We start from the raw sequence: 13697 nt of genomic DNA on the forward strand, positions 1-13697 counted from the left end.
TTTTTTGCTCCTGCTATCAAATAAACTGGTAGAAGAGTGTTTGGACAGGAAGATGAACACTCATAACAGAGAAGAATTGATCTAGGACATGAGGATGGAAAAGGTTCATACTCTCATAGAATCAACAATATTTGAAGCAAAAGCAAAAGCAATTAGAAAATATATATATACTTAATGATAAGAAGCTTCCTAACATAGTGTCGCTCTCCCGCTTTCAGTCTCCACCAGTTGATCACACCATCTTGCACTCAGTATTTGTGTTCCCTTGGATTTAACACACTAGCATATCATGCTTTTACATTCCCACATGAAGAAATAAAATGCTCAATCACATAAAGCAAACTTCTTTAGCTATAGGACTCCATAAAAATTTAGATGAAGTGGAGACCTAGCTAGGACTCCATAAAAATTTAGATGAAGAGGAGATCCAACACCCATCGGTCATATCCATAAAAACCAAGAGCACAGGATCATCATTGTAAGCATAGTAAATCTTTAGGGATCAAGATCTTATCTAATCGATGCCAAGTAGAGTCTCAATCTTGTCGTTAAGAGTAAGGTAGCCCAATCTTATACATGCTTTTGCAGTGATAATTATATACGTTCAACAGACTAGAAAGTTGATTGAGACATTCACTTGGACAAAAGGTTATCTATCATATGAAAGAAATTTTTGACTTCTATTAGGTCATTAGTGAAAACAAGAGTTTAGTGCTTCAGTACTTGTAGTTTCATGCTGCTTTTGCAAAAATAAAAGCCAATGATGCTTCACACATGTTAAGCTAGGTTTTATTTAGTGCATCCTTTACTGACCAGTTTCTTATTTAGTTCATTGCTTGTTGAGTCTTTGTGTAAGTGCTTTGCTACTCAACATTCATAGAATGTCCTTCAACCAAAGAGCTCTGTCAATATCTATACTCGGGTGCCTCACAAAACTTGATTGTTTTTCAGCAATCACTAGGACATGTACATACATCTATGTGTTGCAGCTTTTCTTTTTGGTGAATGTTTCAAATTTTTATTTTTATTAAAGCATACAAAATTTCAATTCCAATATAAAAGTTTAGCTTCTTAACAAAAATAACAAGTCATGCACCAGCCGTCCTGAATGCAATAAAGATTAATGATGTGGGGTAAAATATGCGCAATATTACATTGAATTTGATATATTCAAACTTCTTTCACGTAGTAGGCATAGACAATAGAGTATGGCGTTGCATGTGTATCGCCTGTGCGAGCTCCCTCTGTAGCGGATGGCGGTAGACCACCCTTAGCGAAAAGTCGCTGTAGATGCGTTACGGCTCCCAAGAGTTTCCTGAATGTCACAATACAAAAAGAAATATCAGATATTTTTCACTGAGACAGACACCCCGTTTGTCTGAAGAGAGAGAGAGAGAGCGTTGTGCGATCAGAGACTCCTTCGATTGCTTACTTGCTTCCGGTAGAGCTAGTAGCTTCAAATAAGTTCCAGGAAATGCTATTTGGGTCAACCGTGACTGCTTGCAAGGATTTTGCTGTTGTTAAACTCTTGGGGTGGTACGTTTCCCAAGATGGTTGTCCTCCTTGGGCATCGGGATGGGGCAAGAAGAAATGCTGTCCAACCACCTTTCCGTTGGGCTCCTTGTAGAGATCCGCCGTCGCATTGTAAAGAACCCACGCAGATCCGTTGTAAGAGTAGTGCTGCAGTCCCACGGCGTAATAGCAAACCTGTAACTTGTGACCCGAAGGCACTTGGATGGCCGCAGGGATGGCGTCCAAGGAGATGCGATGCTGCTCGTAGCCCAGGAAGGTAGGCCGAGAAGCGGAGACGAAGGAGACGAGGAGGGAAGCGAGGATGAAGCAGAGCGTGCGCCTCATGATGATGATGAAGGGTGCAAAGGATGGAGGAGGAGAGGAGCAAGAGATGAGGCTGGCGAGATGGAAGACGTGGACGAACTCAGTGTATATAAACGAAAGACGAGTGGAAGTGGTCAGCCCATGTAATTGCTTGGCTTTGTCAAACAATTCCTAAATTTTCGCATGATACCCCAAAATGTCCATTTTTTCGTCTCTCCTTCTCAAAGAGCCACCAGGTCCACACGCTTTCAAATATGTGAAGAAGCTTCCATACCACCGTGGCCCGCCCTTGGAGACATAATGCATAAAAATGTGTATGCATGGAGACATCTCTTGACAACGCTCCATGATACTTCTATTGAAAATCCAAAATCCCAGTACATAATGCTTGCAATCTCTTGGGGGGAGCTACACTCACAAATTGTGACTCTTGAAATTTCATTCTGTATCCCTAAGGTATACGTTTTTAAAATAGTTTGACATCCTTCCTCCTTTATATCAGGCTTTCCATCCTTGCTATTCATTACTTTAAATATTCAACCATCACATGATCCCTTCCACTAATTTGGCATACAATCTATTTTCTAGATGCAATTGCAAACACTACACGAGAAAGGTAAACACTTATAGAATACCTCTCAAAATTCTACACAAATGGAATCAAATGTCCATTCAAAGAGCTAGCCAAGGATTATTGTAATGAATACTTTCTCCACATTATTCAAACCATATTTAAAAGGAGTTAAAAAGTAGGGATCCACTACTACACATGGGTCCTATTGCAACGCTTACGTACCGACGTTTAGCGTGCGCGGGGCACTAATCATCGATAACCAAAGCAGGATTCGCTAAGTGTCGCTATATAGCGACTTTAGGCAAGTGTCGCTACATAGCGACGTTTAAAGAGCATCGCTATATAGCGACACTTATTAGACTTGTGTATGGTCGTTATATAGCGACACTGAGACAGTTTCCTATAGCGACGTCCCATACCGACTTTAAAAGATAGTTTTCCCAATGATATTTTTTTTTTCCTTTTCATACATGTTTGATCCTTTGAGAGAATAAAAGTACAAGAGCATGTACATTAAGCCTTTAAAGCTCATATATTCATGTCCAAGTTTGAGATGAGAAAAATAAATGAAGAGCATTTACATCAACGCCTTCATCCTGAGCCAAGTCTAACGCGCCAAACAAGTCTATCTCTAACTCTATACTGAGTTAATCTCCTTTATTATCATCGTACTCTAGCATCGTACGTTCACCTAAGACTTGCTCATCTTCTTCAATAAAGAGTGGTGATTCTCAATGATCATCATCTTCTTCCTCAATATCGTGATCTCCATCTTCCTCCCATACTCAGTGTAAGAGGAGTAGCCAATAGGGGCTGTTTGCAGGTCTACCCACCCTCCACCTCAACATGGCATTGCCCGACAAAAAGGAGCACTCCCATTGGTACACCTCAAATACCTCACTAATCCCTTGAAATTAGGAAACACTAATTGGGGGCCCTTTGGAGACCCCAATTCTCTCCTAATGTCACAATCAATATAAACAGTCAAATTATCAAAATCTCACTTTTGTAATGGCTTGTATTTTTCCAATGTAGTCTAGCTCACTTTTCACTATTTGGGCTCCCCTATACTAGCTCAACTCTCTGGGGAGAAGTGTCCATAACTCCATGATAAAATGTATTGCGCTTCACATCAACCTTCTCTATGGCAAAGTGACACATAAGTGACCACATTACATTAAAAGTATATACTAAACTAGAATTGTTTGTAGAAGTATTTCAAAGAAATCAATACAAAATCTTTTTTCTAGTCATGAGACACATAAGTGGAGGAGACCCCTACTTATGTGGCGATCATAGCCCTTGCAATATCTTGTTTCCTACTACTCACAATCTCTCTCACATGCCTCTATAATTGCACCTTTGAACCATTCAATTTCACATTTTTTTGGCAATAGAGATAAATAATGTGGACATCTAGCTTCTCTATTCCTTCTACCAAAAGTTCTTATATCTTCCTCTCATTTTCTTTTTACCTCTTTGTATCTTTCAATCCAACTTTCCATTCTCTTGTAGTTATAAAAACATTATATGTTCACATTTGACTCTAATGCAACACTCAACTTCTTTCCCTTATGCCATGTTTCCTTCAACTCTTGGACCATTCATATCATCCCAAACTTCAAAGTCAAGGTACTAACCCAATACTGAGGAACTCCTTTGTACAAGAAACTCTATGACATAAAACATTTACTCTTGTACCAAGCAACCTACATGCAACCTTTTGCAATGATACCTTTAGGTGATGACTTTTTGCCTCACAAAATCTTTTGACACGTTCATAAAACACTCCAAGAAGAATATCCATCAACTTTGCATAGTTCGCGATGGTTTGTGCTTAGGTATGTGTAGGCATGGACCAATTATCTTGCAAATGGAATTAATGGCATTATGGTTGCTCTAATCAAGTGAAAATGTGATTTTACCTTTCACATGAAACACTCTTGCACATGAAATGGGTTAGCACTACACGCAAATGAGGAACAAATGGATTTTTTAATTTTTTTGTTTAAAAGTTGAGACTTTTTTAATGCTGTTCCAAAGAATTAGCACATAGTATCACTGTGAAAGAAATATATATAAAAGAGATCCAAATTTTGAACAAATCTTTAAAAGGTTATATAACTTTGATCATTCCTCAAAGTGTAAAATATTACACGTGACCTTTTTTAATAATCACAACACATAAATCATTTAACAATTTTCTTAAAATATAATGTAATTTTCATATTTTAACAAAAACACAAATATTTAAATATCCTTAAGTGATATTCTTTCAAGATATAAGTTTTTATAAACTTAAAATAGGAGAAAATGAATTGTCATATTGTAAAAGTATAACATTATGCACTTTTGATGACAAATAAAAGAGTCATTTTGATCAAAATATATTAAATTTATCACATTATAATAAATCTTACGTATAAGCATACAAAAATATATAAACTTTAAACCATACCCAAGTATTTAAACTTTACAAGTGATTGTGTCTAATACATGAAAGTTACCTTTTCGAACAAATTTTTTGTAAAGATCAATATTTCTTAATTTCTCAGAGACACACATGGGTTAGCATAAATAGATGGCTTGTGTCTTTCCAATTGGTTTGATATCCTACATGACCTATAAGTTTCAACATATAAAATGAAAGTTATGGCTATTTCAAGTTTTCTTGTTTTTCAAGCTTTGTTTGTAAAGACAATCCCTGAGACTTGCTCATTTGGGCCAAAATACAATCTAGGAATGGGAATCGCATACAACCCTGATGCAATTTTGAACCCATGGCTTGAATTTGAATGCAATTCCATAAAAGTTGCATGCATATCTGGCCATGGGGATTGGATTTGCATGTAGCTAGAGTACATGCACGCTTCCAATTGTTAGCATTAAAATGTTTATTTACTCAGCCAAAAATTTACCACCCTGAGGATCAAATTTTGAACCAAATCTCATAAAAAAGAAAACAAGCACGAAAGTATGATAGATTTTATTTTATAACTTGAAAGGAGGTCATATAGCATATCAAATCAATAAGCAAAATATGATGCCTCTATTTATGCTATTGGTTGTCATATGTTACTTTAAAGATTCAAATATGTTGATTAAAACATTGTTGGATGTTAAAGTATTTCTCATGTATTAGACACGTTATTTAGTAAAGTTTAAGCACCTGGGTGTGGTCTTAATGTTTACATCATTTTTGAATGCACATAGTAAGAGATTTATTATAATATGCTAATATTTTTAATGCACATAGTAAGAGATTTATTATAATATGCTAATATTTTTAATGACATAAGATGTTCTTTCAAGTGAATGGTCCTTTATTAGTTAATTTTAATGAAAAAAGACAATTAGCATAGTAAGTGCTTTTTTGCATGACAGTATGTTTATCACATACTTTCTTGGCATCCTTCTCCTTGTGACAAAATCCTTAGTTAGATCTTCCTTGAGGTTATCTCAATACAATGAATTGCCTTCTTTATTTCTTGAAGAATCACTTTCAATCAACTTTTCTTATAACTATATTATTAAAATATATATATATATATAGAAAAATTTGAATACTAAAATTCAATGCAATGTAAATCAATAATAGTGTTAAAATTAAAAGTTATAGTAGCTAGACTATTTATATTAAACATATAATTTTATGCTTTTAATATTTATGGATATATTTTATTATGAAAGAGCTTGTATAACTATAACTTATTGTTATAAATTTTATTAATTTATTAAAAATATTAATTTTTTATATTTTCAACAAGACATGATACATGTCAGCATAGTTTCAAAATATTGGTAGAACATGCTCTTCTTTTAGGGAATATTTAAAGTGGATAACTTGCAATAGCTCTCGCTGAATATGTAGCAACATTATGATCATATGAGCTCTAAAGAAAACCACCACCTAGGGATGATATGCAACTACACATAGCCCAAGTACTCACCTTAAGGTACATGGATGTAAAAAGCCAAGGAAAGGTCTTGAAGATTCAGAAAGACATTAAAGACATCAAAATACAAGAATCAAAGCTCTATTGAGCTATTGGACCATGGGGATATATTTTTTAAAGGGAATTTTGGTTCATCCTCAAGGACATCTCTCCTCAACAAAGTTCTTCCAACACGTAATTAAAGCGTCCATACTTCAAAACAAAAACAAACATGATCAGGTGTAAACAATCGTGAAATGATTTTAGGGGTAGATTTGAGCCCCAATGCAATGTGTTGGTGGGTGATATTTTGAATTTTGGGCAGACTCGCGCTCTCGCCAAAAACATTTTCAGCATAATGATTGTCTTACTGGCATAATGATGAGACACAATCTATCAAAAGTTGTTGTTCTGAACACCACAGAGCTCGAAACATATCACTACACGAGCATTATGCTAATAATATCTTCGACTCTTTGTTTATCAATTGAGGGACTAAACCCACTATCTTTGATAGATGGCTTACAAATCCCTCTACAATCTTTTCTTCATGAATCAATGCGGTTGAATGTCCCCCTAGAGAACTTTTAATAGAAACTTAATTAATTAGAACCCTCCCCTCCTTCATAAATCAATAAGATTAAGATAAGTTATGAGGACTATAAATTGAATTCACATAAGCGCATGCAAAAAATTAAAGGTTTCCCTATGATCGCTTTCCCTAAAATTCTAGCTGGCCCAAAAATCTGGGTCCTTTTGAAACTTGCCTCCCCACACTCCTTGGTCTCTCTTTCAGGGAATTAACAAAAACTATGTTTTTTACACTAGTATGAGGAAAACAAACACAAGCACGTGTAAAAAAAACAATCTCGGGGGGGTCACTATGTATAAACCCTCTATATCACGTGCGTTCAAGGCCTATATTTAAAGTCCCTTATCCGTAAAAAATTTCAAGAATAAAATGTACCCCTTTTCTATACAAATCTGTAAATTTTTTCCAAAACTATTTAAAATAGTCCCTTATGTATATTTATTTCTGTAAATTTTAGAAATAAAAAAAATCCTTCTGTTGAACTCACGTGATAGGGTTACATATGATGAGTGACCCCCCCGAGAAAACAATATAATCAAGCTAATCCAAGTAATCAAGCTCCTAGAGAACAAAAAAATTTCACTACTAAAAAACAAACAATTTCAACCACTTGGCTAGTTTATGATAATCATGTAAGTCCAAACCAGCTCGGTCTGGAAATTGACTAAATAATTTAATTGAAATAATGAAACACAACAATTTCAATCAAACACCATGCAGCCTCGTCATCAATCATTTCTATTTGTGAAATATATTTTTGTTTCAACCGTGCTAGTTTAGGACAATCACATAACTCCTATTTGCCCTAAGCCAGCTTTGTAATATATTGCATGATGTTCTAACCAATATCGGGCTAGTTTAGGACACTTATAAGCTAGCCCTATTTGGAAATTTACTGGTACATGACCCAAATGAGCCCAAAATGAAACTTAAATAATTTACTATAAGGAAGCACAACAATTTCAACCAACTATCGAGCTGGTCATCAATTATCTTTGTTTTTGAAATATATTTGTATTTGAGCCATACCAGTTTAGGACAATTGCATAACTCCTACTTAACTTGAGCCAGCTCGGTGATGTATTACATAATGTTCTAATAACCAGGCTAGTTTAGGACACTTACATTAAGTCCAAGCCATCCCGGTTTAGAAATGAATTGGTATATGATCCAAACAATCATAAAATATAAAATTTAGTAATATTTAACTACTAGAAAATATGTCAAATTCAATCTCTAGGCTTCTCATCAATCAAAAAAGAATAATATGTTGTTGTTTCTTTCTGTTGCAAAATATATTATTGTTTAACCATGCTGGTTTAGGACAATCACATAACTGGTGTTTGACCTAAACCAGCATGATGATATATTACATGATGTTCCAACCGGACAATCAGAGAGATTAAGAGAGAGAAGAGGGGCAGAGGGAGAGAGAGAGAGAATGAAAACTCAAAGAGTAAAAGAGAGAGAATGAAAACTCCTGGCGGCCGTGGCAGTGAGAGGAGGGGGTTTTTTTAGTAGGCATTACAATTCTTTTTAAATTAGTTTCTTATTTGAGTTTTTGAGTTCTATTTCAATTAGTTTCTTATTAAAATTTGAGTTTGGAGATTAAGAGAGAAAAGAAAGGAGGGAGAGAAAGTAGGAGAGAGAGTGTGTGTGTGCGAGAGAGAGAGAGAGTGAGTGAGTGAGAGAGAGAGAGAGAGAGAGAGAGAGAGAGAGAGAGAGAGAGAGAGAGAGAGAGAAAGAGAGAAAGAGAAGGAAGAGAGGGAGGGAGGGAGAGAGTTTAAGAGAGAGAAGAGGGGCGGAGGGAGAGAGAGAGAGAGAATGAAAACTCAAAGAGTTTCTTATTGAAATTTGAGTTTGTAAATTTGAAAAGAGAGAAAGCGAGAGAGAGAGAGAGAGAGAGAAGAGGAGAGGGGAGGTAGAGAAGGAGAGAGAGGGAGGGAGATTAGGAGAGAGGGAGGGAGAGAGAGAGAGAGAAAGAGAGAGAAAGAAAGACCTTGCAATGCATGTACCCTGTGGGTGTTTGAAAAGAGGCAATGTCCGCCTTGACCATTGCCTCCTCTCTTGTGGAGGGGATCCATGTTGCTTTCAAGAGCATAACTTTCCCAGAAGCACACACTTGGGGCCACAAACAAGACATCCTATTCATAGCACGCAAGTCTTCTCACACTCCTCTCGAGTATTTGAAACCAACCAAGTGTGCCCAAATAGCAGCCCCCACATTCTTAAAGATATGCATGGGATCCAAGAGATGATTGATTTGTAACTGACCCCAATAAGGAAGCTCATGAAAGATCGATAGCCTCTTCATACCACGAGGAGGTTCCTCTCCATTCACCCTCCAAGCATGAATCTAGTCACTTGCCTTCAAATATGGTGGTGGTGGATCAAGTTGACCTCCACGCGCGAGATGGTCCAGTGGAAGGTATCGAGCATGACCTTCATAAACATTTTTCCTCATATGTTTGGAGTATCGTGCAAGCAATTTCAAACCCGATCCACAAACAGGACAAGCATGGTGCCCACTTGTAACAAGTCCTACACGCGTGCATGAATGTGTTAGTATAAGACATGCATGTGAAAGAGAGTCATAAAAGCATAATCCTATATTATACATGTAAAGACACAACCACGTACCTATGCACTCTTCATATCCTGGGTAGTCATGCATGGTCCACATCAAGATATCCCTAACCAAAATATCATTGGTATGTCTAGGAGCTCTGGAAATATCAAAGATCCACACTCCTCTCCATAAGATCTGTAACTCCTCTATCAAAGGTGCCATGTACCCTGCACAAGTAGTGCAAGCATGAGGTGTCCCTTCTTTATTGTTAGCCATGGTGGGATTTTTCAAAGGACAATAAGCTTAGTGGGCTCAAGTCCCATGATTGGCACAAGGTCTTACAGGTATTCTAAGCTATAGTTTTAATGTATCGATAATCGTGATGCGTTAGTGTAATTATGATTATGTTATATTATTGACATGACTTCTTTGTTGCTTTGATAGTTCATCCTCCCAATTACAATAAAAGGGTGCTTACAAGAGGATGTTAGAAATGCTATATTCAAGATCAGTGGTATTGTGAGGTATGCTTACTATCAAATGGCATTGATTGCATTTTCTTCAATTTAAGCTGAATAATTTGTAGACTGATTATGAATATGTCTTACGTGGGCATGTGAAATAGGTGGATATCTCAAAAAGAGATCTGCATATCGAGCATCGAGAAGGCTAGGGTGGAATCCATTGAAGCCATATGCTTGCTTGAGAAGCACTTTCCCTCACGCATTATGACAACTTAAGTGCACTTGCTTGTGCACATAATTGATGAGGTGGCCATTGCAGGTACCGTTCATAGTCAGTGGATGTTTTTTCTCGAGTGGTTTATAAAAACTTTGAAGGGATTTGTAAGACAAAGAAAAAGACAAGGAGCAAGCATGGTTGAGGGATGGCTTGTGCAAGAGTCATTAGTATATATCACGGAGTTTCTTGCATCCACCATGGATCCCGGTATGCCGCAAGCTTGGCATAACAAGGATGATGATCGCATCATTGGCGAGGTTCCCCAAGGAAAAGGGATTGAAAGAAAGATGAGCGAAGAGCAAATGGAGAAATTCAATAAGTTTTGTATCCTCAATAGCAAGGAGATGTAAAAGTGGATTGAGAGATATGAAGCGGCCAAAGCAGAAAGAATAAATGCAAGGACGAGATTCAGAGTAATATACAGGCGATCGCAACCATATCCATAGGATCTCGCCCTTCTCCCCACTCACATGTCACTTGATTGGCTACAAATGGCTCTACGTAAAGTTGAACGTGATGGAGAGATAATAAATGAGCGCGAGTGAGAGTTATCATCTAGATGTATGATGCATGTAAGTTTCTTACCTCTTGATGTAATTAAGTAATTATTTGTGACAAGATACGCTATAAAATAGATGCATCTTTATTGTTTTAATGATGCTGTTTTGCTGTACAAAAAGTACAGTGCATTATGGTCATATGGATGACATTTTTGCATGGAATGCATCAATTCAAAGAGAGTCACGTATGATTGTGGAGTCATGGCTAACTTCACACAAGATAGCCAAGCAAGTGCTTCGGACACTAATCTTCTCTCGTCATAGTTGGATTATTGTGGAACCATACGCGAAATCTATTTCAGATGATTTAGTATTTTCATTCTTGATGTAAAATGGTTTCGAACTATTTACAACGGTCCCCATGCGACAGTGAGAAAAGATAGTAGTGGTTTCTTTGCAATAGACTCCACCATACTTTGGATCGATGAAAGTGATACTTTTGTCCTTTCCGAGCATTGTGAGTAGGTGCATACTAATGATTTAATTAATCGAAACTGGTCATTTTTAAAGATCCATTGATACATGTATGTAGGCATAATTTCATATATATAATTGATGGCATTTGGCACCCATCTTCAATATAGGTGGTTTTTCATTCGAATAGTTCTGATCCAAGATGGTAGTATGTGATCTAAGTTGCACCACGAAGTAAGCAAAATTTTGAAGATGGAGATGTGGATATGGAGATGCCACTACCAATGTCGGATCCAATTGATCCAGATGGATCTAGCGAAGAAGATGAAGATCACAATATGAGCCAAGAGGGAGATGCACATAATGACATTGTACAAGAGGAAGATGGAGATCACGATATTGAGGAGGAAGATGACGATCATCAAGAATCACCACACTTTATTGAAGAAGATGATCAAGTCTTAGGTGAACATATGATACTAGAGTACGATGATGATAAAGGAGATCAACTCAGTATAGAGTTAGAGATAGACTTGTTTGACGCATTAGACTTGGCTCAGGATGAAGCCATTGATGTAACTAGTCTTCATTGATTTTTTTCATCTCAAATTTAGACATAACTATATGAGCTTCAAAGGCTTGATGTACATGCTCTTGTACTTTTATTCTCTCAAAGGATCAAACATGTATGAAAAGGAAAAAAAAATATCATTAAAAAAAACTATCTTTTAAAGTCCGTATGGGACGTCGCTATAGGAAACTGTCTCAATGTCGCTATATAGCAATCATTCACAAGTCTAATAAGTGTCGCCGTGCGATGGGGGTATGAGAGGGGGGGAAGGCTGGCGACCGTGGTCACCAGCCCGTGGAAGGGGAAGGGGGTGGGGTGCGAGAGGGGGGGGTGCGAGGGGGTGCGAGAGGGGAGGGAAGGCTGGCGACCGTGGTCGCCAGCCCATGGAGGGGGGGGCGGGGGTGAAGGGGCGCTTCCCTCGGGTTGGCGGCCGTGGCCGCCAGCCCCCCCTCCCCCCTTTCCCGACCCCCCTCACACCCCCTTCCCCCTTTCCCGACCCACTCCCCAGCCCCCCCTCCCCCCTTTCCCGACCCACTCCCCGCCCCCCCCTCCCCGCCCCCTCTCCCCCCCCTTGAAACATCACTATACAGCGCAGCGACACTTGCCTAAAGTTGCTATATAGCGACACTTAACGAATCTCGCTTTGGTTATCGACTTAAGTGTCACAATAGGACCCATGTGTAGTAGTGGATCCCTACTTTTTAACTCCTTTTAAATATGGTTTGAATAATGTGGAGAGAGTATTCATTACAATAATCCTTTGCTAGCCCTTTGAATGGACATTTGATTCCCTCCTGATTCCCTTTGTGTAGAATTTTGAGAGGTATTCTATAAGTGTTTACCTTTCTTGTGTAGTGTTTGTAATTGCATCTAGAAAATAGATTGTATGCCAAATTAGTGGAAGGGATCATGTGATGGTTGAATATTTAAAGTAATGAATGGCAAGGATGGAAACAAGGGAGTGGGGCCTGATATAAAGGAGGAAGGATGTCTAACTATTTTAAAAACGTATACCTTAGGGATACAAAATGAAATTTCAAGAGTCACAATTTGTGAGTGTAGCTCCCCCCAAGAGATTGCAAGCATTATGTACAGGGATTTTGGATTTTCAATAGAAGTATCATGGAGTGTTGTCAAGAGATGTCTCCATGCATACACATTTTTATGCATTATGTCTCCAAGGGCGGGCCACAGTGGTATGGAAGCTTCTTCACATATTTGAAAGCGTGTGGGCCTGGTGGCTCTTTGAGAAGGAGAGACGAAAAAATGGACATTTTGGGGTATCATGCGAAAATTTAGGAATTGTTTGACAAAGCCAAGCAATTACATGGGCTGACCACTTCCACTCGTCTTTTGTTTATATACACTGAGTTCGTCCACTTCTTCCATGGGGGAACAACGTAGGCTTTGATTATAACTTTGAGAGCAAAATTCGTGACGCAATGAATCTTATTAGTGCTAATTTTGATACTTAGATACCACTTGTTCTAGCGGCATTAATAAGGTCTATCAATTTTGTTTAAAAACTGCTAATATAAAGCATTAAAAAGGGCATATTTCATTGTAGTGCTTTCTACTACTCAATTTTGCTTCATCATGTTTCCTCTTTTCTTTTGTAGTAGTGCTTTCTACTAGTCAATTTTGCTTCATCATGTTTCCTCTTTGCTTCCTCATCATCTCACCCAATTGTTGTAATGATTCAAGATCATGGCCCAATAGGTGCAACCCAATGCTCTTGCATTGAGACGATAATTTTGACTTTCCCTCACATTCATTCTTCATGTTGTTGAGTATGATTTTGAAGATGATCACCTTTTAATGAGAGACTCCACACCCATGATGCAATTGCTCTACTATTGCCTAAACTTGTAATTACTTCATGGTTGCTTGCGTATCTGAACAAAA

General features: G+C 37.7%; 1 protein-coding gene across 1 annotated transcript; it reads right to left on the bottom strand.

The window, feature by feature from the left end:
* Nucleotides 1–1104: 1104 nt before the first annotated feature.
* Nucleotides 1105–1857, bottom strand: LOC147885324 (uncharacterized). Its single transcript, XM_087397001.1, has 2 exons — nucleotides 1433–1857; nucleotides 1105–1315 (listed from the first exon to the last, which is right to left on the bottom strand). Exons 1-2 carry the CDS (start codon nucleotides 1855–1857, stop codon nucleotides 1171–1173), a joined length of 570 nt encoding a protein of 189 aa, XP_087253127.1. The 3' UTR covers nucleotides 1105–1170.
* Nucleotides 1858–13697: the final 11840 nt, after the last annotated feature.

This window comes from Dipteris shenzhenensis, chromosome 25 (assembly GCF_047967505.1).
Source record: "Dipteris shenzhenensis isolate YYH24624 ecotype China chromosome 25, Dip_SZ_1.0, whole genome shotgun sequence".
NCBI lineage: Eukaryota > Viridiplantae > Streptophyta > Polypodiopsida > Gleicheniales > Dipteridaceae > Dipteris > Dipteris shenzhenensis.

What these genes read in the sequence shown, in the direction of transcription:
- LOC147885324 (XM_087397001.1), bottom strand. Translation starts at nt 1,857, where the DNA reads ATGAGGCGCACGCTCTGCTTCATCCTCGCTTCCCTCCTCGTCTCCTTC. An exon ending in ACTAGCTCTACCGGAAGCAA is followed by an intron (nt 1,316 to 1,432) that starts GTAAGCAATCGA and finishes TGTGACATTCAG; the next exon opens with GAAACTCTTGGGAGCCGTAA.